This window comes from Hemiscyllium ocellatum, chromosome 26 (assembly GCF_020745735.1).
Source record: "Hemiscyllium ocellatum isolate sHemOce1 chromosome 26, sHemOce1.pat.X.cur, whole genome shotgun sequence".
Classification (NCBI taxonomy): domain Eukaryota; kingdom Metazoa; phylum Chordata; class Chondrichthyes; order Orectolobiformes; family Hemiscylliidae; genus Hemiscyllium; species Hemiscyllium ocellatum.
The window spans coordinates 44,051,618-44,077,520 of NC_083426.1; the positions used below are offsets into that span (position 1 = coordinate 44,051,618).

The 25,903-nt window shown below is 41.1% G+C and overlaps 1 protein-coding gene across 1 annotated transcript in view; it reads right to left on the reverse strand.

The window, feature by feature from the left end:
• The window catches only part of LOC132828229 (synaptotagmin-6-like), a 300,199-nt gene that overhangs the window by 111,280 nt on the left and 163,016 nt on the right, over window positions 1–25,903 (reverse strand). The window contains exon 3 of the mRNA XM_060845187.1: window positions 20,681–21,239. Coding sequence (XP_060701170.1) covers window positions 20,681–21,239 — 559 coding nt within the window. The remainder of the gene's footprint in view (window positions 1–20,680; window positions 21,240–25,903) is intronic.

The following is a 25,903-nucleotide window of genomic DNA, read 5'->3' on the forward strand; positions in this document are numbered from 1 at the left end:
TGCATGAATGAATTATTCACATCAGGGAAGATATAAATATTTATATATGTATATGTGGTCTAAGTGTAAACTATTTCAGAGTTTGCAATCTGCTAATATCTCTAGAGATGGTATTCATTTTGTGGCATTCATCATCCAGGTGCCTTACTGAGAACAAAGAGTTCCAAAATAATTGTAGCTTTAAAGATTAGAATGATCACCCGTGGAGCAATTATTCAGGAGTTACGGATTTTTCTAAGCGTGGTGAAATAATGGTGAAGGTGCAAATTGGGTTTGCATGCAAGGCTGTGACTGGGACCTCAGAGTTGGTTATTGAGGAGACTTACTTCCTAATACCAGGAATCACATCCCAACCTCCAGAGGAGCGCTCGGTGCCTGCATTCTTTGACAATTTGCAACACCTCCAAAGTGTGGAAGTGAAACACTCAGATATTTCAAAGACTAAGTAAAGAACTCCGGCCAAATATGAAGGGCTTATGCCCAAAACGTCGATTCTCCTGCTCCTTGGATGCTGCCTGACCTTCTGTGCTTTCCCAACACCACATTAATCGACTCAAATTGCAGAGTCCAGAAAGTCCAGAGAACCTCTCAATGCTTTTTTAAGCTCTGCTCAATATTGTAGTGCCAAGGTCAAGGATCTGTGGTTGCCTCACAAAAGAGGGATCTCACATTTCTGTCCACTCAGGATATGATTCTGGTCATACTGTTGCAACGTGAAGAAACGTTATTCAGTACACGCTTAAATGTCCTAGCCTAGAGTTTCCAATGTATATTGCTTCAGCATTGATTGTGACCTAATTCTAAATGGGTTCGTTTTATCATTAAAACAAGATCCATGAGCGAATTTATATTTATTACCATCTCAGCATCCCAGATGAAGAGAGCAAATAAGTAGCTCTCGTGTGCTGGTGAGTGAACTGATCAAAGCAAAAGGGCTAATGAAAGACTGGATTTCAATTCAAGAAGCTTAATAGTCAAAATTGAAGAAATTATGCTTCAGTTGCACAGAGTCTTTTTTAGAGAATCCCTGCAGTTTGGAAGCAGGCCATTCAACCTATTGAGCCCACATCAACCCTCTGAAGAACACCCCACCCATACCCACACCCCGACCTATTCCTGTAACCCTGCATTTTCCATGGCTAACCCACCTTGCCTGCATATCCCTGGACACTGCAGGCAATTCACCTAACTGCACATATATAGACTGTCACACAAAACTGAAGCACCCTGAGGCAACCCGCACAGACACAGGGAGAATGTCAAACTCCACACAGATAGTTGCCTGAGAATGGAACCAACACTGTGAGGCAGCAGCGCTAACTACTGAGCTACTGTGCTGTAGTCAGATCATCTGGGACAATTTTGATCACCAAACCTCAGGAAAAATGCATTGACCTCAAATGAGACATAATAGGTTCACCAAAAAGGTACCAGGGCTTCAAGGATTAATATATGACAATAAGCTGCATAAACCTGGTGTTTCTTCCCCTGAGTTTCTGCATGAAGGCTGTTTGCTTGAAGTGGTGTTTTTCATATTTTTCTTGGGTTTAGTGTGTAATAAATTGTTCCTTATTTGACTCCAGGAAATCTTACTGATTGGCTCACAGCAAAAATGCATTTTTATTTGGAAAGATTCATGACTTGACGCTGGAAAGGATTTAAACGCACATTGTGATTAACTAAGGAGATTGAACAGACAGAGGCCAGTTTGTTCCTTCCCACTTGGTCATAGCACACATCCTGACAGTGGCACACAACAAAGCTTTTCACTGTGCCTTGGTACACGTGACAATAAATTCAATTCAATTCAATCTATTTCATGTGGGAAATATCTTTGCTGCCCAGAATAACCCACTGAAGAAGGGGTGGGGAATCAAATAGTATCAATTTATTCACAGACATTCAATTGGCAAAGGTCGTGCAGGCAAAATTGTAAAAAAATCAATCACTATTGATGCAACCTGAATTAGACCATAAAATCATATGTCATAGGAGCAGAAACTGGGTGATTTTGCCCATTGAGTCTGCTCCACCATTCAATCATGGCTGATACATTTTTCAACGCCATTCTCCTGCTTTCTCCCCATAACCTTTGACCCCGTTGGCAATCAAGAATTTATCTATCTCTGTTTTAAATATACTCAAAGACCTGGCTTCCCCTGTCTTCTGTAGCAATGAATTCCACAGATTCACCATTCTCTGCCCAAACTCCTTATCTCTATTCTAAAGGGGCTTCCCTGTACTCTCAGGCTCTACCCTCGGGTCCTCGTCTCTCCTACCAATGGAAACATCTTCCCAACATCCACTCTGTCCAGGCCATTCATTCTTCTGAAGGTTTAAACAGATTCTCTGTCCATCCTTCTAAACCCCATTGAGTATAGTCTCAGCATCCATAAATTAGACATTTCTTCTCTCAATGAGCATGACTCAGACATGTCCAATTTTTATATAAGTTACACTGTCAGTTTGTATGTGATTTCATCAAATAGCATCCAACTCAATTACCAGCATTCAGCAGTCATCCTTTATATGTGATGTGATGGTGTGCATTATAAGTTGCATCAGTCCCATTTGGTCTCTTTCATTCCTTGTTTTAATTATCCATTTTAACTTACAAATATTCATTTTTGTCAAACTTGTATCAAAGCTAAGATCAGAGATTTTACTATTTGTTTATGGTTGCACATAAGGATCATGTTTAAGAAGTTCAGAGCTGATGAAACTGGTTATATTCTTTGACAGAGTCATTTCTTATTATAGCTACCCCACTGTGAGAAATCTTAAATCTGAAATGGTCTTGGTTTCAAGGATGCTGAATTTCAAACATCAAATTTGTAGCATTTATTCCAAGGAGCAATGATCAACTCCACAGACTTAGATAGTCTGGAAAGTTCCTGATCTCACTAATTCCAGAAATTTGTCCCGTAGGTGAATTTATCCACAACATACTGTAACATCAAAGCAGTCAATAAGGTAATTTGTTAGTTTGATATTAATATTATTTATTTATACACATGAACCAACAATTATAATCCTTATAAACAGGATTACACAAAATTGTTGCTGTTGGACTAGGAGGTGAATGTTTGCATTGTAAATCTCGGCAAATAAATTCTCTTAAAAAAATTAGGATCGAATTTGGTTTTCTCTTTCACCACATGGCTTTCTGAGAGTATGAATGCTGATGCATTTGCAGGGCCATTTTAAACCAATCACTGAAAAGACAGGGAAGGGCAAATTCAAGTTGATGGTTAATGGGATCTTCCCAATGGAAGGAAACAGCAGAAAGTGGAGGACTTGGAGATTGTAATTTGTACTTACTTTTCAAGTTTGTCCTTCATAAATGGCTTTGTGCCATAAACCACAAAATCTTCCCATTACTTGAATTCAAGCTTATTTTGATGAGAAAATTCTTGCTACTTGCTAACTTCCAATATCACAGTTGTCAACATGGACCCAAGCAACATGAGCTACTGGCAAATGTTCATTGATCAATGCAATCCCTTTAATACTTTGCAAATTAATTGTCTTTATTAATTTCAACCTGTGAATCATTAAAGTGATGATGAGTTAAAGAGCACTCCTGTTGATTTTTATTTTTCTGATCAATCATGAGAGAATGTTCACCTTTTCTCCAATGCTGACCAGTCTGTTTTCCATTTCACTAGCTGTTTTCACGTTTATTCATTATTTTCAAGAGTTAGCTTCAATGTCATCAGCTCCGTATCATTAAATCTGGAGTCTTCATCATCGACTCTATCTGATGCAAGTCATGGAATAGCTCTCCAGACACAAGCATGGAGTAGTAAGGTACCAACCAACTTATAATTTTAGCTCCTCATGCTTGAAATTGTAAGAGACTAAATGAGAAAGACGCTTTTAATTCAACCAACTCCAATATTACACTTTTTTTTGGGTTTAAAGGAAAGGTTGGCGGTTAATAATATCACAGGTTCATTGTGAACTGCAGATGGACTTCTACTACTTTCTGTGGGTTACATGTGTCTGTTGATAACTGGATGGAGGTTAGAGAGAGGTTGACCCAAGAACTCCAATGGTCAGTTGGTTTCTCACTGCCACCACCAATGCCTGGTAACAGCAGTGTGTACCTGCTACAGGATGCAAAGCAGAAATTCACCAAGCTTCTTCAGGAAGTCCCTTCCAAACTCATGACCATTTCCATTTAGAAGAACAAAGGCAACAGATACATAGGAACACCTGCAAGGTCCCCTCCTATCCACACATCATTCTGACGTGGGAATATCTTGTCACCCATTCAAGTTTTGTTGGGTCAAAATCCTGGACCTCGTCTGCTAATGGTATGTGGGTGTACCTGCAGCAAATGGACTGCAGCGATTCAAGAAGGTGGCTCAAACCACCTTTTCATGGTTCACGGAAGTCAGTGATGGCTTTGTTACAATCCTCCAAAGACTTCTGAAATCAGAGCACCCCAGTTGTTCAGATAATTCATCAATACCTGAAAGTATAATATTTTGCTGGGGTTCTGTTCTATGTTACTGAAGAACGAGTTTGGTATTTGTTTAGAAGGGGAGAGAGAGAAGAGAGGTTGAACAAAAGCTGAGGAAGGATAGGTATGAAGACAGAAAGAGGGCAGGAGGTGCAGGATAGTGCTGGAAAAAAGTTTGGTTGATCCTTCAGACTGTGGTGTTTTTAATCATTAAATAGTATTATCTTTCAGAAGAGGTTTTACTTGTAAAGAACCAATGCCCAATAAAATTGTTAGATGCTGTTTCCATGCTTTTATCAGCCAATCCTGGAACTTGGGACCCCCCACCCCACCACCACCACCACCACCACCACCAGCCCCATAGTGTTTATCATCTGGTCTTACTGGGAGGAAGAGGCTAAGAGCATTGGCGGTGGAGTGGGGAACAAGTGCTGGTTTTCTGAGGGGGCTGCGGAAAAGGTTTCTATAACATGGATAGATAATAGGTTGAATCTGACATTTACTTTTGGCTAAGTCTGAATGACATCAAGTTTTTTGGAAGGATTGTCATGTGAGGCCAAGCAAACTCTCTGGGCCAGAGTGTACCAAGTTAACTTCAATAATCACCTACGACACTCCCAACGACAATTCCACTTCTGGCCCCATCTCACCACTCAGCAGTTGTAGGGAAATTGCCAGCACCACTTACAACTGCACCATCTTTCAAACCTGTTGTGCATTCAGACAAAATGTCCCTCTGGAGCTGGATTCCATGGTGCATGACATTTGTCCCAGATATGGCAGGCTGGGAGAAATTGGCACATTGCTTTGCTGGTAGAGTCCTGGAGATACGCTGATATGAGATGATGCCAATGTGGAACATCCTCCTCCCTCAGAATCAGCAGTGGAGGTCCCGATGCCAGATCATGCCAGCCTGACTGAGGTTTGCTACCAGGTTTAATGAGTCTTCACAATCTGGAGGAATGCCCAGCACTGTAGGAAGAGGGTCAATGCCTTCTTCACTCTGCCAGTGTAAGTGCCACCATCTCCTTTCCCATAGAAAAGAAAATCAGGGCAGGACTTATACACTTAATGGTAAAATCCTGGGGAGTGTTGCTGAACAAAGAGACCTCGGAGTGCAGGTACATAGCTCATTGAAAGTTCAGACCTAGAGGGTTTAGGGTGAGAGAGGAAAGATATAAAAGACACCTAAGGGGCAACTTTTTCATGCAGAGGGTCGTAAGTGTATGGAATGAGCTGCCAGATGAAATGGTGGAGGCTGGTACCATTACAGCATTTGAAAGGATGGGTATATGAATAGGAAGGGTTTAGAGGGATATGGGCCAAGTGCTGGCAAATAGAACTAGTTTAGGTTAGGATATCTGGTCGACATGGACAAGTTGGACGGAAGGGTCTGTTTCCATGTTTGGACGTTTCTATGACTCTATCTTGTGCTTACTCTAGCCCTTGCACTGTGCCCACCTCCCATCAGAACTCAGCTCCATCACACTCACTATTACCTGCAACTTTCTTCCTCATTCATTCTCATCCACTGAGACCCCAACACCACTAACCCTGCACAGACCACTCACTCACTTGGGACATCTCCCTGCCTGAACTAAAAGAAATAACTGTTCCATCCACTTTCATCTTCCTTAATACCTGCATCTCTCTTAATCCAGGTGGAAAGATGCTCACAATAGGACAGAAGAACTCAAGATAAGTGGTGTGCAATCCATCATTCAGCTCTAGATCCCTTATACAGAGAGCATTCCAACTGACCATGCCAAGCAGGGCCTACTCTGGTATCAGAGCCTGCTCTTGATTTAACTTTATTTCTCTTCATTGATGCTGTTTGACCTGTTAAGTATTTTCCAACATTTTTGTTATTTTAAGTTTTCTACCTCTGCTGCACATTTCTTATGAATTTACTGTCATTGTGATTAGTGCAATATACATCAAATGTCCATAAGGCAATTGGCAAAATCAGTTTATATCATTTTGCCAAATGTTAATAGCACTTTTTTTGTCACATTAACTATATTGTACGATGCAGTTTGGATAAAATTTGTAATCTCTGTATGCTTAATAGCTCTACTGGGATCACCTCCAGACCACACGCAAACTAATATTGTTGCTGCTCTAAATATTCTTGCTGCATGGAATTGGACAATATTTGCAACGAGAAGCCAACAGGGCTTTATGGCCAAATGGGCATTATCATTTTACTGTGACTTTCTGTGATTGTGATGAATAAATTGGTAAATCTTTAAAGAGAGATAAATAACCTGCAGATTAAGGAAGAGAGTTTTGAGGACAGGGTTGGGGCCTAGAAACAGAAGAAACACCAGAGCCAATCAAACCTGTCCCTGAGTAAAAGGTGAGGTCTGCAGATGCTGGAGATCAGAGCTGAAAATGTGTTGCTGGTTAAAGCACAGCAGGTCAGGCAGCATCCAAGGAACAAGAAATTCGACGTTTCGGGCCAGAGCCCTTCATCAGGGCCTTTCCCCGGGCCTGGCTGAGAGAATTTTATGTCTGACTACCAAAGTGTTCAACTTTCCAAAGTGTTGGAATTGGGCATGTCAACCTGGAGCAAAATGGAGGGGCCTATTCTTCAATGTGCTGTGCAGCAATACACATTCTGTAGAGAATTTGTGCTTTGTGATATTTGTCTCAATGGGGCTACATTTCATATTATAACCCTAGTTCTCTGATCGTACAATCCGTTTGTTTTAAACTGAGCTTCAATAGAAACAACTATCAATTCCCACAAAGACCACCAGCCAACAACCAGTAACAAAATGGAAAGATTGGTTAATTTGCTTCTGGTGGTGTTGATTGCAAGTGAATTATTGCTTCAGATACTAGGAGGCTGCTTGCTCTGCTTCGTTAAAAATCACACAACACCAGGTTATAGTCCAACAGGTTTAATTGGAAGCACTAGCTTTCGGAGCGACGCTCCTTCATCAGGTGATGAAGGAGCAGCACCCCAAAAGCTAGTGCTTCCAATTAAACCTTATTGGACTATAACCTGGTGTTGTGTGATTTTTAACTTTGTACACCCAGTCCAACACTGGATTTCCAAATCATGACTACTCTGCTTCGAATATTGTCATAGAGCTTCCTTCATTCAGGAAAGTAGTCATGAACATAAGCTGTGAGTGGTCTCGTTGTGTGCTGGTTATAGCACTGACTGAACAACTCAGAACTCAACATGTACGAGTTGTGGAAACTGGATGTCTGCGTGGGTTTCCTTCGGGTGCTCCGGTTTCCTCCCATAGTCCAAAGATGTGCAGGTCAGGTGAATTGTCCATGTTAAATTGTCCGTAGTGTTGGGTATGGGTGGGTTGTGGGTCGGTGTGGACTTGTTGGGCCGAAGGGCCTGTTTCCACACTGTAAGTAATCTAATCTAATCTAATCTAATCCAACCTGCAAGGAGAAAGTGAGGACTGCAGATGCTGGAGATCAGAGCTGAAAAATGTGTTGCTGGAAAAGTGCAGCAGGTCAGGCAGCATCCAAGGAGCAGGATTTCCTGAAGAAAGGCTTATGCCCAAAACATCATTCTCCTGCTCCTTGGATGCTGCCTGACTTGCTGCACTTTTCCAGCAGCACATTTTTCAGCTCTGAATCCAACCTGCAGCAGACTAGGAAAATTGGTTGTCATAAACATTCAGCTCTTCATTGGTTGCCTTGGTGAAATGAATCTGCCTGATCTTCATCAACTCCAGTCTCAACTTTTAAATTAGGCAGTCTCTTTTAAATTAAACTAAAGCAAAAGACAGCAACTAAGGATGAACAAAAGGGCAGTCCACATCCTGAGTAGCTTTCAGATTAACAGTCTATTGAAAAGACAGAGTATCTCTGATAATGCAATGCTCTCTTAGATCAGAAGAAATAGGAGGAGGAGTGTGGGTCAAAGGTTGATTGACTGTTTTTATATGATTTGATTTACTCCTGTGACATGTACCAAGGTGAAGTAAAAAGTGTTGCTTCACCTGTTTAACAGGCAGATTGTATTATACAAATGCATTAAGGTAATAAAACAGAGTACGGGGTACAGTGTTACAGCTGCCAAGAAGGTGCAGAAAGAGATCAACATTAACATTTGAGGTCCATTCAAAAGCCTGGTAACAGCGGAGAAGAAGCTGTTCTTGAAACTGATTGTATGTGTTTTCAAACTTTTATATCTTCTGCCCAACTGAAAAGGGCGGAAGAGAGTATAACTGGGGCAGGAGGGATCTTTGATTATGTTGGTTGTTTTGCTGAGACAGTGAAAAATGTTAATGAGTTCACTGGGTGGGAGGTTTGTTTGTATGATGGACTGGTCTGTATTTATGACTCTCTGTAGTTTCTTCTGGTCTTGAGAAGAGCAGTTGCCATACCATATTGTGATGCATCCAGACAGCATGCTTTAGAGTCGTAGAGTCATAGAGATGTACAGCATGGAAACAGAGCCTTCAGTCCAACCTGTCCACGCCGATCAGATATCCCAACCCAATCTAATCCCACCTGCCAGTACCCGGCCCATATCCCCCCAAACCTTTCCTATTCATATACCCATCCAGATGCCTTTTAAATGTTGCAATTGTACCAGCCTCCACCACTTCCTCTGGAACTCATTCCATGCACACACCATCCTCTGTGTGAAAACGTTGCCCCTTAGGTCTCTTTTATATCTTTCCCCTCTGACCCTATACCTATGCCCTCTAGTTCTGGACTCCCCGACCCCAGGGAAAAGACTTTGCTTATTTACCCTATCCATGCCCCTCATAATCTTGTAAACCTCTATAAGGTCACCCCTCAGCCTCCGATGTTCCAGGGAAAACAGCTCCAGCCTGTTCAGCCTCTCCCTATAGCTCAAATCCTCCAACCTTAGTAACATCCTTGTAAATATTTTCTGAACCCTTTAAAGTTTTACAACATCTTTCAAATAGGAAGGAGACCAGAATTGCACACAATATTCCAACAATGGCCTAACTAATGTCCTGTACAGCTGCAACATGCCCTCACAACTCCTGTACGTAATACTCTGACCAATAAAGGAAAATATACCAAATGCCTTCTTCACTATCCTATCTATCTCCAACTCCACTTTCAAGGAGTTATGAAACTGCACTCCAAGGTCTCTTTGTTCAGCAACACTCCCTAGGACCTTACCATTAAGTGTATAAGTCCTGCTAAGATTTGCTTTCCCAAGATGCAGCACCTCACATTTATCTGAATTAAACTCCATCTGCCACTTCTCAGCCTATTGGCTCATCTGGTCAAGATCCTGTTGTAATCTGAGGTAACCCTCTTTGCTGTCCACTACACCTCCAATTTTGGTGTCATCTGCAAACTTACTAACTGTACCTCTTATGCTCACATCCAAATCATGTATGTAAATGACAAAAAGTAGAGGGCCCAGCACCAATCCTTGTGGCACTCCACTGGTCACAGTCCTCCAGTCTGAAAACCAACCCTCCTCCACCACCCTCTGTCTTCTACCTTTGACCCAGTCCTGTATCCAAATGGTTAGCTCTCCCTGTATTCCGTGAGATCTAACCTGGCTAATCAATCTCCCGTTGGGAACCTTGTCGAACGCCTTACTGAAGTCCAAGCAGATCACATCTACCACTCTGCCCTCATCAATCCTCTTTGTAACTTCTTCAAAAAACTCAATCAAGTTTGTGAGACATGATTTCCCACGCACAAAGCCATGTTGACTATCCCTAATCAGTCCTTGCCTTTCCAAATACATGTACACCCTGTCCCTCAGGATTCCCTCCAATAACTTGCCCACCACCAACGTCAGGCTCACTGGTCTATAGTTCCCTGGCTTGTCCTTAGCGCCCTTCTTAAACAGTGGCACCACGTTAGCCAACCTCTATTCTTCCGGCACATTACCTGTGACTATCGATGATACAAATATCTCAGCAAGAGGCCCAGCAATCACTTCTTTAACTTCCCACAGAGTTCTAGGGTACACCTGGTCAGGTCCTGGGGACTTATCAACCTTTATGCATTTCAAGACATCTAGCACTTTCTTCTCTGTAATAAGGACAGTTTTCAAAATGTCACCATCTATTTCCCTACAGTCTATATTTTCCATATCCTTTTCCACAGTAAATACTGATGCAAAATACTCATTTAGTATCTCCCCCATTTTCTGCGCTCCATACAGAGGCTGCCTTGTTGACCTTTGAGGGGCCCTATTCTCTCCCTAGTTACCTTTTTGTCCTTAATGTATTTGTAAAAGCCTTTGGATTCTCCTTAATTCTATTTGCCAAAGCTATCTCATGTCTCCATTTTGCCCTCCTGATTTATCTCTTAAGTATACTCCTACTGCCTTTATACTCTTTGAAGGATTCACTCGATCTATCCTGTTTATACCTTGCACATGTTTCCTTCTTTCTTGTAACCAAACTCTCAATTTCTTTCGTCATCGAGCATTCCCTATACCTATCAGCCTTTCCTTTCACCCTAACAGGAGTATACTTTCTCTGGATTCTTGTTATCTCATTTTTGAAGGCTTCTCATTTTCCAGCCGTCCCTTTACCTGCGAACATCTGCCCCCAATTAACTTTTGAAAGTTCTTGCCTAATACCATCAAAATTAGCCTGTCTCCAATTTAGAACTTCAACTTTTAGATCTGGTCTATCCTTTTCCATCACTATTTTAAATCTAATGGAATTATGGTCGCTGCCCCCAAAGTGCTCCTCCACTGACACCTCAGTCAACTGCCCTGCCTTATTTCCCAAGAGTAGCTGATGTTTTGCACGTTCTCTTGTAGGTACATCCACATACTGAATCAGAACATTTTCTTGCACACTTCACAAATTCCTCTCCACCTAAAGCCTTAAGACTATGGCAGTGCCAGTCTATGTTTGGAAAGTTGAAATCTCCTAACATAACCACCCTATTATTGTTACAAATAGCTGAGTCTCCTTACAAGTTTGTTTCTCAATTTCCCTCCGACTATTAGGGGTCTATAATACAAGGAGAAAGTGAGGACTGCAGATGCTGGAGATCAGAGCTGAAAATGTGTTGCTGGAAAAGCACAGCAGGTCAGGCAGCATCCAAGGAGCAGAAGAATCGACGTTTCGGGCATGAGCCCTTCTTCAGGATTCCTGAAGAAGGGCTCATGCCCGAAATGCCGATTCTCCTGTTCCTTGGTCTATAATACAATCCCAATAAGGTGATCATCCATTTCTTATTTCTCAGTTCCACCCAAATAACTTCCCTGGATGTATTTCCAGGAATATCCTCCCTCAGTACAGCTGTAATGCTATCCCTTATCAAAAATGCCACTCCCCCTCCTCCCTTGCCTCCCTTTCTGTCCTTCCTGTAGCATTTGTATCCTGGAACATTAAGCTGCCAGTCCTGCCCATCCCTGAGCCATGTTTCTGTAATTGCTATGATAGCCCAGTCCCATGTTCCTAACCATGCCCTGAGTTCATCTGCCTTCCCTGTTAGGCCCCTTGCTTTGAAATAAATGCAGTTTAATTTATTAGTCCTACCTTGTCCCTGCCTGCCCTGACTGTTTGACTCACTTCTGTTCTCAACTGTACCAGTCTCAGATTGATCTCTTTCCTCACTATCTCCCTGGGTCCCTCCCCCCCCACCCCTCCCCCACAACCCCACCTCCACCTGACTAACTTAAATCCTCCCAAGCAGTTCTAGCAAATTTCCCTGCCAATATATGAGTCCCCTTCCAATTTAGGCGCAATCCGTCCTTCTTGTACAGGTCACTTCTATCCCAAAAGAGATTCCAATGATCCAAAAATGTGAATCCTTCTCCCATACACCAGCTCCTCAGCCATGCATTCATCTGCTCTATCCTCCTATTCCTGCCCTCATTAGCTCGTAGCACCGGGAGTAATCCAGATATTTCTACTCTCCAGGACTTCCTTTTTAAATTCCTGCCTAACTCTCTGTAATCTCCCTTTAGAATCTCAACCTTTTCCCTTCCTATGTCATTGGTTCCAATGTGGACAATGACCTCTTGCTGGCCCCTCTCCCCCGTGAGAACATTCTGCACCCTCTCTGAGACATCCTTGATCCTGGCACCAGGGAAGCAACACACCATTCTGCTTTTTCTCTGCTGGCCACAGAAACGTCTGTTTGTACCTCGGAACTAGAGAATCCCCTAACACAATTGATCTCTTGGAATCCGATGTGCCCCTCATTGCATTAGAGCCAGTCTCAATACCAAAAACTTGGCTGTTCATTCTATGTTCCCCTGAGAATCCATCACCCCCTACATTTTCCAAAACAGCATACTTGTTTGAAATGAGTATAGCCACAGAACACACCTGCACTAGGTACCTACCTCTCTTACCCTTCCTGGAGTTAACCCATCTATGTGACTGTATCTGAGACTTTCCCCCCTTCCTATAACTGCCATCCATCGCATACTGTTGCTGTTGAAAATTCCTCATCGCTTCTATCTGTCTCTCCAACCGATCCATTCGATCTGATAAGATTCGCATCCAACAGCATTTCTGGCAGATATAATCCGCAGTAACCCTTAAACTCTCTTTAAACTCCCACATCTGAGAAGAAGTACATATCACTCTCCTAAAGGCCATTTTTGCTCCTTCACAATCTACAGACCCAGAAAATAACACCGTCTTATTCCTCTACAAAACCTTTCCAGGAAGAATCTATAGAAATGTAAAAGTCTTGATAGACATGCTGAATTTCCTGAGCATCCTGAGAAAGTACAGGCATTATTGTGCTTTCTTGACTGTCGTGTCAACATGGAGGTTCCAGAATAAAACGTTGGTGATCATCACTCCCAGAAACCTGATACTCCCAACCTCAGAGTCATTGATGCAGAGACGGGGTGTTTCTGGGGCCACTGTGCTTTTACACAACAATGATATTGTTCCTGCATGAGGAACATTTCTTCATACTGTGGTTGCTCTAGTATTGTCAATGCTGGCATTTCTGAAATATTTCTATCTAATCTGAAGAAGCAAGGTCACTCTCTGCTTCTGCTTATCCTGAAACTGGAGGATCAGTCCCAAAGAAACCCAAGATATCAGCTCCACATCCAAGAGGTTCCTGACATGAGAATGAAAGCAAAATACTCCAGATTCTGGAAATTTGAAACAAATACTGAGAATATCGGAGAAACTCAGCAGGTCTAGCCAGCTTTTATGGGGAAAGATACAGAGTTAATGTTTCAAGGCTGATATGGCTTTACTTCAGAACTTCAGAGTTCTGAAGCAGAGAGAAAATGCTATTTTCTGACTTCAGAAAATCCCAGCTGAAGTATTTCTGAAATGTAATCACTAATGGAACACAAAAAATGTGGCACCTAATTTGCTGACAGAAAGCTCCCACAAACGTCAATGTAATAACGACCAGATACTCAGCTCCTGCGATATCAATTGAGGCATAAATATTGGCTAGCCATGCGTTCTTTGAAATAATGTCATTGAATCATTTGTACCTACATGAGTCCATGCCTTCCATTCACATTTCATCAGAAAATGACTACAATAATAATGTACTACTTGCTCAGTATTGCACTACGATATCAATGTTGAGCTTTGAGTCCAAACCCTAAGATAGGACTTGAATATACAACCTTCTGATGCAGAGTTAACTGCGTTGTTCACTGAGTCACAACCCATCACTGAGTGCTGGCCTACATACTGGAGAACCTTTTGTCATTACTGATATGTGTTACCCCAAAGCTTGTGGCTTGAGGTTCCATTCTGGAGACATGGTTATACCTGTGTCTTTTGGAGGTTTGTGGCCTAAAATGGCTTCACCTGACTGCCTTCAGTAGGTTTTCCAAGCTGTTGTATTCCCACTATTGTATACTATACTGTTCTCTCAGCTATCTCTAGTACAGGCTACTTCATCTTGCACGTGACTGAGGATGTCACTGTTGGACATAATAAATATCATAATCTCAATATTACATTTATTTGCTTTATACTACAATTATCCTATTATTCAGGTTGCACAAGTTGCTAATAATGAACCACTCAGGATTTTGAGACATTTATGCACAGAACCTCCGATGGAACATCTGTCTTCAGTTGGCCAACAGATTGATTTGTAATGTGATTGTGCATCTACAATAATACATACTGCTGCATTGCCAATAAGTTAAGCTCAATGATGCTGAAAGGGCAGTAGGATCTTCTCCCATAACCATCACACTTCGGTGCTGCTTCTAACAAGAAAGTAAGGCACAGACAAGAGCTATTACATTCGTCTGGCTGAAACAGGCCTACTACTTTGTTAATTCCCATGTATCAAGATCCATATACCAATTCATTCATACCATTCCAAACCCAGTGCATTTAAGAACACGGATAATTCAGATAAGATGCTTTCTCCAATTTCAAAGTGCCTCCTGCCTGTAATAAATTGTTCTTCCATATATTGGTATTAACAGCCATGCTGCTACAGGATTGTAGGGAGGGGTTTGAACAATCTGTTTCCCATTTGCACATTTGTTTTAACTGTTGATATATTTGCCTTCTGTTGTGATGGCAATATGCCACTTGGACTATGAACAACTTGCCATATATGGCATGTAATCTCCAATCTTCTGTATATTATTGCTGACTTAACTTGAGCATTTGCAGTTTGCTGATGTTCTTCCCAGTTTCATCCAAGGCATAGGCAGGTCGGGGATTCACTTTGTTGACTGTTGCCTGCTCATTAGAAGACCACAAGGTATAGCAGCAGAATTAGGCCATTCAGCCCATTGAGTTTGCTCCACCATTCAATAGGTTTCTCAATTCCCTCTTCCTGTCTTGTCCCCCAACTCTTACTAATCAAGACCTTATCCATCTCTGTCTTAAATACATTCAAAACTTAGCCTCACAGTCTTCTGCAGCAATGAGTTCCACAAATTTGCCAAGCAGTGACTGAAGAAATTCCTCCCCATCTCAGTTCTAAAGGTCATCCCTTCACTCGGAGACTCTCCCTTGGACCTTCGTCTTTTCTACGGTGGAAACATTGTCTCCACACCCACTCTATCCATGTCTCTCAGTATTCTGTAATCAGATCCCACCTCACCCTTCTAAACTCCATCGACTACAGACCCAAATATGACATATATGACAAATTCTTCATTCTTGTGAACCTCCTCTGGACCATCTCCAATGCCAACACATCCTTCCTTAGAAACCAGGCCCAAAACTGCTCATAATATTCCAAAGGTGGTCATGTGCAGTCTCAGCAGTATATCTCTGTTCTTGTATTCTACCCCTCTCCAAGTAAATGCTAACATTGCATTTGCCTTCTTTACTGCCAAATGAACCTGCATGCTGATGTTAAGAGAATTCTGAACTAGGACTCCTTAGTACCTTTGTGCTTCACATTACTGAAGTCTTCCCCCCATAGAAAATAGTCAGTGCCTCTATTCTTCCAACTAAAGTGCATAACCTCAAACTTCCCCACATTGTATTCCATCTGGCACTTCTTTGCCCACTCTCCTAGTCAGTCCAAGCCCTTCTACACCCTCCCCACTTCCTCAACACTACCTGTCCCTCCACCTGCCTTTGTATCATCTGCAAACTTAGAGCAATACCCTCATTTCCTTTATCCAGCTTGTTAATTTATTAATGAAGAGTTGTGGTCCACAAAAACTTTTAGAACTCTACTAGTAGACAGTTGTTATCCAAAAAAAGAGACCTTTGTCCCCATTCTCTGCCTTCTGCCAGTCAGTCTATCCTTTATCTATCAGGAGATGGAGAAGTCGACGTTTCAGGTGTAACACTTCTTCAGGACTGAAGAAGGTTAGACCCAAAACACCAACTTCCCCACCTTCTGATGCTGCCTGGCTTGCTGTGTTCTCCCAGCTTCCTTTCTGTCTATTTTGGATTCCAGCATCTGCAGTTTTTTTTTGTGTCAAATCCATTACCATGCCAGTATCTTGTCCCCAATACCATGGGCCCTTCTCTTATTTAGCAGTCTCCTGTGAGGCACCTTGTCAATGGCCATCTGGAAATCCAAATAGATCATTTGCACTGGCTCTCTTTTGTCTGACTTGGTCATTATCTTCTCAAAGAATTCTAACAGATTTGTCAGGCATGACGCCCCGTTGATGAAGCTGTGCTAAGTCAACCTTGCTTTATCACGCACCTCCAAATACTCCACAATGTCATCACTAAAAATGGACTCGGAAACCTTACCAATGACCTAGACAAGCCTAACCGGCCTATAATTTCCCGACTTCTGCCTCGCTCCCTTCTTAAACAGGAATGTTAAATTAGTTATTTTCCATTCCTCTGGGACCTTGTCTGACTCCGGTAATTCTTGAAAGGTCATTTCAATCCTTGAAAGGACTATTGCCCCCACAATCTCCTTAGCTATCTCCTTCAGAACTCCAGGGTGTAGTCCATCTGGTTTGGGTGTTTATCGGATTCCCCAGCACCTTCTCCCTACTCACCTTTTCCCCTGACTCTCTTGAAATTCTGTTATACTACTAGTGTCTCTCACTGTGAAGACTGATGCAAAATACCTATTCAGGTCCTGCACTATTCTTTTGTTCCTTGTTATAATGACATCTTGTCTTGACAGTGTCAACATTCAAAAGGTGTTAGCTCTAAATTCTTTCAAAAAGACATATATAGACAGTGTCCCTCCTGTATGCAGTTGAGATGTACTAGCCCTGTAATTGGACAATCTGCAAGCTAGTTTGATATTGCCTGGTCCTGATTTATAACCATTTCTGAATTGTGAAACCAATGCCAGTTGGAATTCGTAAAATTTGCTATTTTAATACTATTATGCAAAGACATTATTCAAGTATTTTTTTGAAAGATTATGTGGGCCTAAATACATATAGCTTGAACTTTTAATGAAACGTTGCTTTACTAAGGAAAAGGCACCAGATACAGCAACATAAAAAGCTGTATTTGCAAGGAGGAGGGGAGCTCAATGAGATTAATACATATTGGAGATCTGCCAATGAGAGGTCACATGGTACAGAAAGTGAATATAATATGACAATTATATTTGCAAATTGACAGAGAGAGAATGTGAAGATTAGCAGTTCATTACTCCCTACATCTTCCTTTATGACTCTTCTCATAAGGAAGACGAGTGAGTTGAAAATTCCCCAGTTTTCTTCTTTACCACTTGTGGAAAATTCCTAGATAGGATCTGTTGGAATCTATCTCACCAGCAAAGGGAATCCAACAAACTAGAACCATTCCAGGAAGAGATCCAGGGCCGCCAGCAGTAGCACGATAGCTTGGAATCCGTACACCATTTGGGCTATTTTCACCATTTAAAGTGCATTTAACTGTGACTTAACCAAAGTAGTTTAAAGGGGTGGCATGGTGGCTCATAGCACCAGGGTCCCAGGTTTGATTCCAGCCTCGGGTGACTGTCTGTGTGGAGTTTGCACACTCTCCCTGTGTCTGCGTGGGTTTCCTCCGGGTGCTCTGGTTTTCTCCCACAGTCCAAAGCTGTGCAGGTCAGGTGAATTGGCCATGCTAAATTGCCCGTAGTTCTAGATGCATTAGTCAGAGGGAAATGGGTCTGAGTGGGTTACTCTTCAGAGGGTTGGTGTGGACTGGTTGGGCTGAAGGGCCTATTTCCACACTGTAGGGAATCTAATCTAATCTTAACATGGGGTGAAGATTTTTTTTTGTTTCTCCTCCAACTAGCGTATGTTCTGTTTGTTTTTAAGTTAGGTCTGTGTATTTTACAATCTAATCTGCCATTTGTTTAGTCATTGATTAAAGAAACCTGGCTGACTTGTTCTTCAGGTGGAGTCTGTCACAGTCTGAGGTCTGTCTAGTTGACCACATCACAAACCTGGTTAAATTATAAAGAAATGTTGTGACTAGTGGAGGAGTGGGATGAGAAAAGGAAACAGCACACCACTCCAACCACTGTCGTAACAAAACCATAACCAAACATTAATCACCTGAAGTAAGCAACTTGTGGCTAAATGGAATGTTTGATGTCGCCTTATCAGACAACATTTCAGACTGAACCACACAAAATTAGAGGCTACCAACATCTTTTGTTTTGGAAACAGGGAAACGTCACTATTCATACAATTCAGAATTAATGAGTTAAATGAATTAAAAAGTGGAAAAAAAGTTCCAATTGTCGCACTCCCAGTACAATGCAAATATTTGTTTTATTACTTACTCCACAGTCCAAATGTTATTTGCAGAGAATTGTTTCTCTAGTTCTGAGTTTCCATCATCTAGTCATTTCAACCATTTGTACTTTGACATAGGTTTACCTACTCGGGAACTCCGAGCATTTTGCTCTGTAAAGATTCTATTGGAGAGATTGTAAATTGTATCATTTACCCTTACACCAGTGTCAGGAGAAGGCATTCTCAGAGCACAGAGAAAGGACAGGTGATAGTGCACTGAAGTCAGGGATTTTGTTCATCAGTCAGATGCAAATCCTTGATTCCAACTTTTAAAAATGACTGCTGGATTTTCAGTACAGAGGCTGGGGTAGAATGGGGGCAATATGTGGGCTACATTAGAAGTTTTGGAGGCAATATTACAGGTAGTGAGGAAGATACCCCACTACCAAACTTCACGTCCCTTGCTAAACCTTATGCCAATTATTACTAACTCAAGCCATCCCATGGCCACATCCACCACTTACATTTCACATTTACAACTAGCAGGTCATGTTACCCAATAGCCATGAAATGTTGACTAGCCATAAAATACAGGGATAAAATAAGGTTCTCTTAAATAAAGCTTTAATTGTCTATTGCATAGTTCACTCATCCATAAAAATGCTACTTATATTCTTGTACATAAGTAGCGTTTTTATACACAAAACCTTGTAAAAAACATACATTTAATTCAAGTGCGCAATCCCATTTAACAGCAATCATTGGAATTTAGTTGCCATGTCAAATATAACCACTTGAGCTGTCAATCAAATTGGAAGTGACAGGCACCCAACTGTCATAATGGATGGTTGTAAAACTAGCAATGCAACAATAATCCAGTAATGGAAACTCTTAGGCTTTTATCAACAATATAGAATGGAAAGCATTCTTTGTAAGGCTCGACATTCTTGTTCAAATATTTAAAAGGCAGAACTTTTAAATGGATTACAGCTCCTTTAGAAAGCCTGTATTGACATTTGTAACAGGGCTCCTTGACAAGAAAGGTTATAGAATAGAAAGAGAACATTCAGCTGATCAAGGTTGTGCCAGCTAAACATTCTAACCTCACTGACGTGTCCATAGTCTTGCAGTTTACAATGCTTCAGATACTTTCAGGCAAAATTCAACATAAGTTTACTAACTGGTTATTGATTAGTGGAGCAGGCTTGTGGGACCAAATGGTCTACTTCTGTTCCTATATTATGTCTTTGTATGAGCAATTGATCTCTTTAATCAAAACGCTAAGTGAAATGTTAAGATGCTAAGAGAAAATTACAGTAAGAAGACCATCCTATAACAATAGTAAAAGCTATGGTATGAGAGACTGCACATGTATTAGCAGACTTAGAGGGTTATGTGAACCAATGCCTCCCAATGAATGTCAGCAGTAACATTTACATGTATGTTACAGTGTATGTTAACAATCAAACATGAGTTTGTGATATTGGAGAGACTCATATTTGGAATAATTGATATTTTCAGCTATTTTAATGTCCTGTTTACAACTAGACCTTTTTAACATGTGTAAGACAAAATATACCTCAGTAGATGGGGTGTAAGCTAATTCAGTTACAATGTTGAAGCAAGTTTGCGTCACCAAAATCACTTTAAGGTTATTCCTCTTACACTTAGTGGCCATTTTTTTCTTGAAACCTCAATTGCATATCATTGAATAAAATGTTAACAAGAGGATGAACAGCAACTTTTGGCAAAATGCAGAAGTAGATTCAACATGTTGAGTACTTCGTCCTTAGCTTTTGTAAGAGTGATTCTGATAATGGAGTGAAAAAGTGAATTAGATTATGCTTTTGTACCATTAAGACTTGGATTCAAATTCAGTTCAAAATGGTAGGATGTTTTCAACCAGTTAGGGGGAGAAAGCAATCAAGATTATAAAGTAGCCTGCCAGTTTGCAATCTCCTGTTACATTTTACCCCAATATTGCATCTAAATGGCCACATCTCAAAATTGCAGACACTGTCTCAAGTACTAGTCTCATTCATATGCACAGATCCTGCAATGGTTCATAACTTGTTAATAGGGTGGCAAGTGTAACAGCAACTCATTCAATTCGGAGCAAATGGATGCAGAAATTGACATAAAGAGACTCAAATACTCACAGTTGTGGCATACTGAATATCCTTCCAGATGGAGGTATCCCGGGAGAGGTCTGAGATCTCAAACAGGTTCTCTAAAATCACCTCCCCAATCATGTCATGTCTAGAAAACCTGTCAAAGTCATATACACTTAAGTGTAGCTTCCTGTTGGCGAGTTCATCATAGGACACAGGGAACTGGAAGCTCTCGTCGAAAGTAGGATTGAGTGTCTTTCTGTGCACTCTGGTCTGGAGCTTCCTTTTCCGATCGGGGAGAAGGTAGATTTTTACGTAGGGGTCTGAACTGCCACAAAAATCTTTCGCAGGCAGGTCAAAAGCCTTGAGGATTGTAACAACCAGCATTTCGTTCTCATAGTCGTATTTTAGCATGAAGTTGATTTTCCCGCAGGTTTTCCCACCTTCTTTCTTTGTGTCTTCTGAATCCACAGATTTCTGTTTGTAGAGCTCCGGTTTGATCCGGCCAATGCTTGTCGCTTGTTCTTTATGCGGCAAGGAGTCTGTGCTGAAGTCAACGCTCGATACATGCATCTGCCTTGGCAAGTGCCTCTTAAAGGAACTGTGCCTAGAATAAATAATCAAAAGAAAATTAACTTCATATCTGAACTCAGTGGTTGGGATATGTCAGCTAGGAAGATATTAATCGAGGTTAAGTGCATACATTATGGTAGAGGGCATTGATTGGATGGTTACTTGAGACACTTATAGAATCAAGTCAAGAGATACATGCATGTAATGTTTCAGTCTGTAAATAAAGTTATACCACAAAAGTCTGGCTCTGGCTTCTTCTTTCACTAGTTGGCTACCAGGAGTATAACAGGAAGGATGGTAAACAAATCAACACCACATTTTTCATGACCAAAATATTTTATGTTAATTTTGAAGTGCAGTTACTATCTTATAGGAGAAGTAGCAGCCAGATGTGCACAGACCAAGAACCAACAAATTGCAATATCGTAACAGGGAGATCATGTTTTCTTGACGTTGGTTGAAGGATAAATTTTGACCAGGAAATTGTAGAAAGCTTTCCTATTCTTTTTTAAAATAATGTCATGGGGTCTTTTATATTCACCTGAGAGGTTCCTTGTATGACAGTTTAACATCTACCTATAAGTAAGTATCTCCAACAGAACAGTATTCCCTCAGCATTGTACTGGAGTGTCAACCTGCTTCAGTCCCTACAGTTGAGACTTGAACCCACAAATGTCTCACTCAGAGAGGAAAGCACTATCAACAACCCGACGTGGATGTCAAAAATTAGTGGCATTCATGGATACTTTTTGAATATTTTGCAGATTTTGAACTCTCAGTCTAGAAACTGAACGCTTGGAACAGTATATTGCACTGGAATATCCCCATAATTGTTCGGTCTTACTGCATGTCATGCAGCTAAGGGATGATTGACCTCTGAACACTCAGTTCACTGAACAACCTGTTCAATCTTCTAAGTGGGCGGCACGGTGGCACAGTGGTTAGCACTGCTGCCTCACAGCGCCTGAGACCCGGGTTCAATTCCTGACTCAGGTGACAGACTGTGTGGAGTTTGCACGCTCTCTCCGTGTCTGCGTGGGTTTCCTCCGGGTGCTCCGGTTTCCTCCCACAGTCATAAAGATGTGCGGGTCAGGTGAATTGGCCATGCTAAATTGCCCATAGTGTTAGGTAACGGGTAAATGTAGGGGTATGGGTGGGTTGCGCTTCGGTGGATCGGTGTGGACTTGTTGGGTCGAAGGGCCTGTTTCCACTCTGTAGGTAATCTATTCTAAAAAAAACATTGGATCTTGGTTGGACACCAATTCAAACATAAGATGTCCATTCTTTCCATAATGCCACCCTGCCCTATTCTGGAACCTTTTTCAACCTTATAACCTTTTTGCAATCATTGTTCTCCAGTTTTGAGTAACATAAATATTAATCACTCCACCATTGGTGGATGCACTTTTCGCTACCTCAGCTCTAAGTTCTGGAATTCCCCTCCTACGGCTCTCTGCCTCTCAATTTTTCATCTTCTATAAAGATGTTCCTTCAAACCTACAAAACTGATCAAACTTCTGGTTACCTGTCACAATACCTTTTTACAGAAAATTTGTATTTGTCAAATCCCCTAAGAATCTTGTACATTTCAATTAGATTGCCTCTCTTCCTTCAAGTACAAACTCTCCGCATAAGACATATTCTACACTTAGTATCTCTGGACTGCCTGCAATGTCAGTATATCTTTCCTTTGATAACAAGCTCAAAACTGTTCACAGTATTTCAACTGTGTTCTGACATAGTTTAATGAAACCGTCCTACTTTTATTCTCCATTTCCTTTGAAATAAAATTCCCTAATTCACGCTGAATTTGGATTCTAGCTTTTCGTTTTTCATGGGTAAGGACTCTTAAATTCCCTCAGTTTTGCAGCATTTTGTAACCTTTCTCTATTTAAATAATATTCAGCTCCATTATTCTTCCTGCTAAAGTGCATAACTTCACCTTTCCCCGCTTTATATTCCATCTACTACATTTCTGCCCACTTGGTTAATTTGTCTACTCTTTGTTGCATTGAATATTTTTCCATCAGTTACATGAAAACAAATGTTTACAAATTGCAATTGCAGAAAGATCACTTAATGGCTAAGAATTGTAACCTTTAGCGGTTAAATGTGGATATTAGCTTCTCTTTCTCTCTTTAACTTCCTGAATAGGTCATCAAAAACACTGAACAAAATAGAACAAGTATAGAAGTTGCTGGCAAAACTCAGCAGGTCAAGCAGCATCAGTGAAAAGTAATAGAGTTAACATTTTGAGTGCAATGATTCTTCATCAAAGCTGATAAAAAGTGGTATTTATTGAAAGTGATGACTTATATGGCACCACACCACATCAAAACATCTGAGAGGATGTTGCAGACAAGTAAAAATGTTGAAGCGCAGGAAAGGATGTAGGAGCAAGAATGGCAGTCATTTTGCACATAGTCATATCCTACTAACAGACATGAATGGACAGACAGCTAACCTTGCTGACTGAAATGTGCTCTTCAAAGAACCCGGTGAGAGGGCATTAGGAATCAATTGTGTATGAATGGAGACCCAGCTGACCAACATATTGTTGGAGCAGAACACTCAGCAAACATTTCTTGAGGTTCATATGCACAGGTTCAAATCACCAACCTCTTCAACAATGACCATAGCACTTAATAACAAAAACCTGGCTAACAAACAGAAAAGTGCACAACATTCAAATAAAGTATTGGCTCAAATAATCATGAATCCCACATGTCAGTTCCCCAGAGCTCGGGATCCTAATGGGTGCAGTGCGACCTTCATGTTGTACACAATTGTTACTTGCCACTTTCAGGAGTAACAAGAAACTTTGTTGGATTAGGAATATTTGTTGCTACCCCATTTTTACCATCTGTGTTTCTCTCCTTTTCTTGATGCGTAAAATAGCACAATTTATTTAATTACACATCACTGCTGGTTCTTAAACTCACTGCCTAATGATGCATGATGAAAATTCTCTGTCACTTGCTTTAACCACCAAGGCAGCGAGATTGTAATGGTACCTCTATAGATGGAGCTTTCACAATGGGACTAGATTTAAAACAACACGGCAGATTTATCATTTCTGACAGCTGGAATAGCTTTTCAATTCACAATTATGAGACGTCACCCAGTAACCATGCCACATTCTCATGCTAGCAGTGTTAAAAATGCATTTGAATTTTCTCCTGGCTGGGAGAAATCAATTTGTATCTCTTCAGATGAGCTTGCGGAACTGCAATAATTTAAATCAAAATGAATTTCATCAAAAACATTTTATTTTTGTTTTGATTTCAGTTGCAACAAACGCCAATGCAGGCGGGCAGAAAATGTTTTTTGCCATATTCTTGTTAGAAGTAAGTCACGTAGTATTCTCAACTAATCATTTGTTACACCACACTGACACTCAGATGGGACACAATGAACCACGTAGATATGTCACAGCCTTTGTAAACTGAGTGGCATCAAATCAAACTGAAATATTAAGCTTTTCTGAATATAAAACATAACATTACACATTATACACTCTATCTGCTGCAGTAATACAATGTCAAGCTTGGACTACACTGGATATTATCACATAATTGTCCAAGAAATGAATAAAGAGATGTGGTATGTTTCTAGCAAATCAATCAATGAGTGTAGGGGGAGCAGTCAGGGAATGATTAGGAGATGTGTGTGCTGTGGATGTACTGGGGGTGTCGGGGGTGGAGGGGGGCATTGAAAGCTATAGAGAATGACTAAGAATGCTTAGAGTTGAAAATGTGTTGCTGGTTAAAGCACAGCAGGTCAGGCAGCATCCAAGGAATAGGAAATTCGACGTTTCGGGCATAAGCCCTTCATCAGGAAAGCGCTGCCTGACCTGCTGCGCTTTTCCAGCAACACATTTTCAGCTCATGTTTAATGGATAGCTCGCCTTTTAACTAACATCACATTTTCAACTGTGATCTCCAGCATCTGCAGACCTCATTTTTTACCCGAAGAATGCTTGGAGTTTAATGAACATCCTCATAGACTGATGAGTTTTCGCCACAAATATTAAGAGCTAACCTCACAATAAAATCAGTTCACTCATCAACAGCACGCCCATTGAACCAAAAGACATATCTACACCCAATCCAACTCTACACCCCTACTTTGAAAATGAACTCGACAGAAGATTCATGTAAAGGTGTATCATTATCTTTCGTGGTTCCACCATTGCTACTGCCCACATGGCGAACATTGTGGTGTAAGGAGAAGGCGTTAACGTAATGGTATTGTGATGGGTGAGTAGGCCAGAGTCCCAAAATAATATTGGGTTCGAATCATATGGTGAAATCTGAATTCAATATTAAAAATTATTGATTGTTATAAGAAGTGATTTGCTTCACTAGGATTCTTTGGGGAGGGAAATCTATTGCCTTTACCCAGTCTGGTTAACTGGTAATTCCAGACAAACTGAAAGGAATAGGGTCTCACTGCTGTTTGAAATTGTCTTGATAGCTACAAGGGAAATTAGGGACAGGCAATCAATGCTGGCCCAGTTAGTAGCATCTACATCCCATAAGCAATTTTAAAAAGCCAGTAAAAATGAGAATATCTTAAATTGGATTGATCTGCAGGATTGCTATAAAACTAGTCCTAGTGTGGAAGCTCCAACTTTCGAGGTAGTATCAATATTGCGCTTTCCTGACGGTTGAAGAAAGTAATAGTGAAATGGGAATC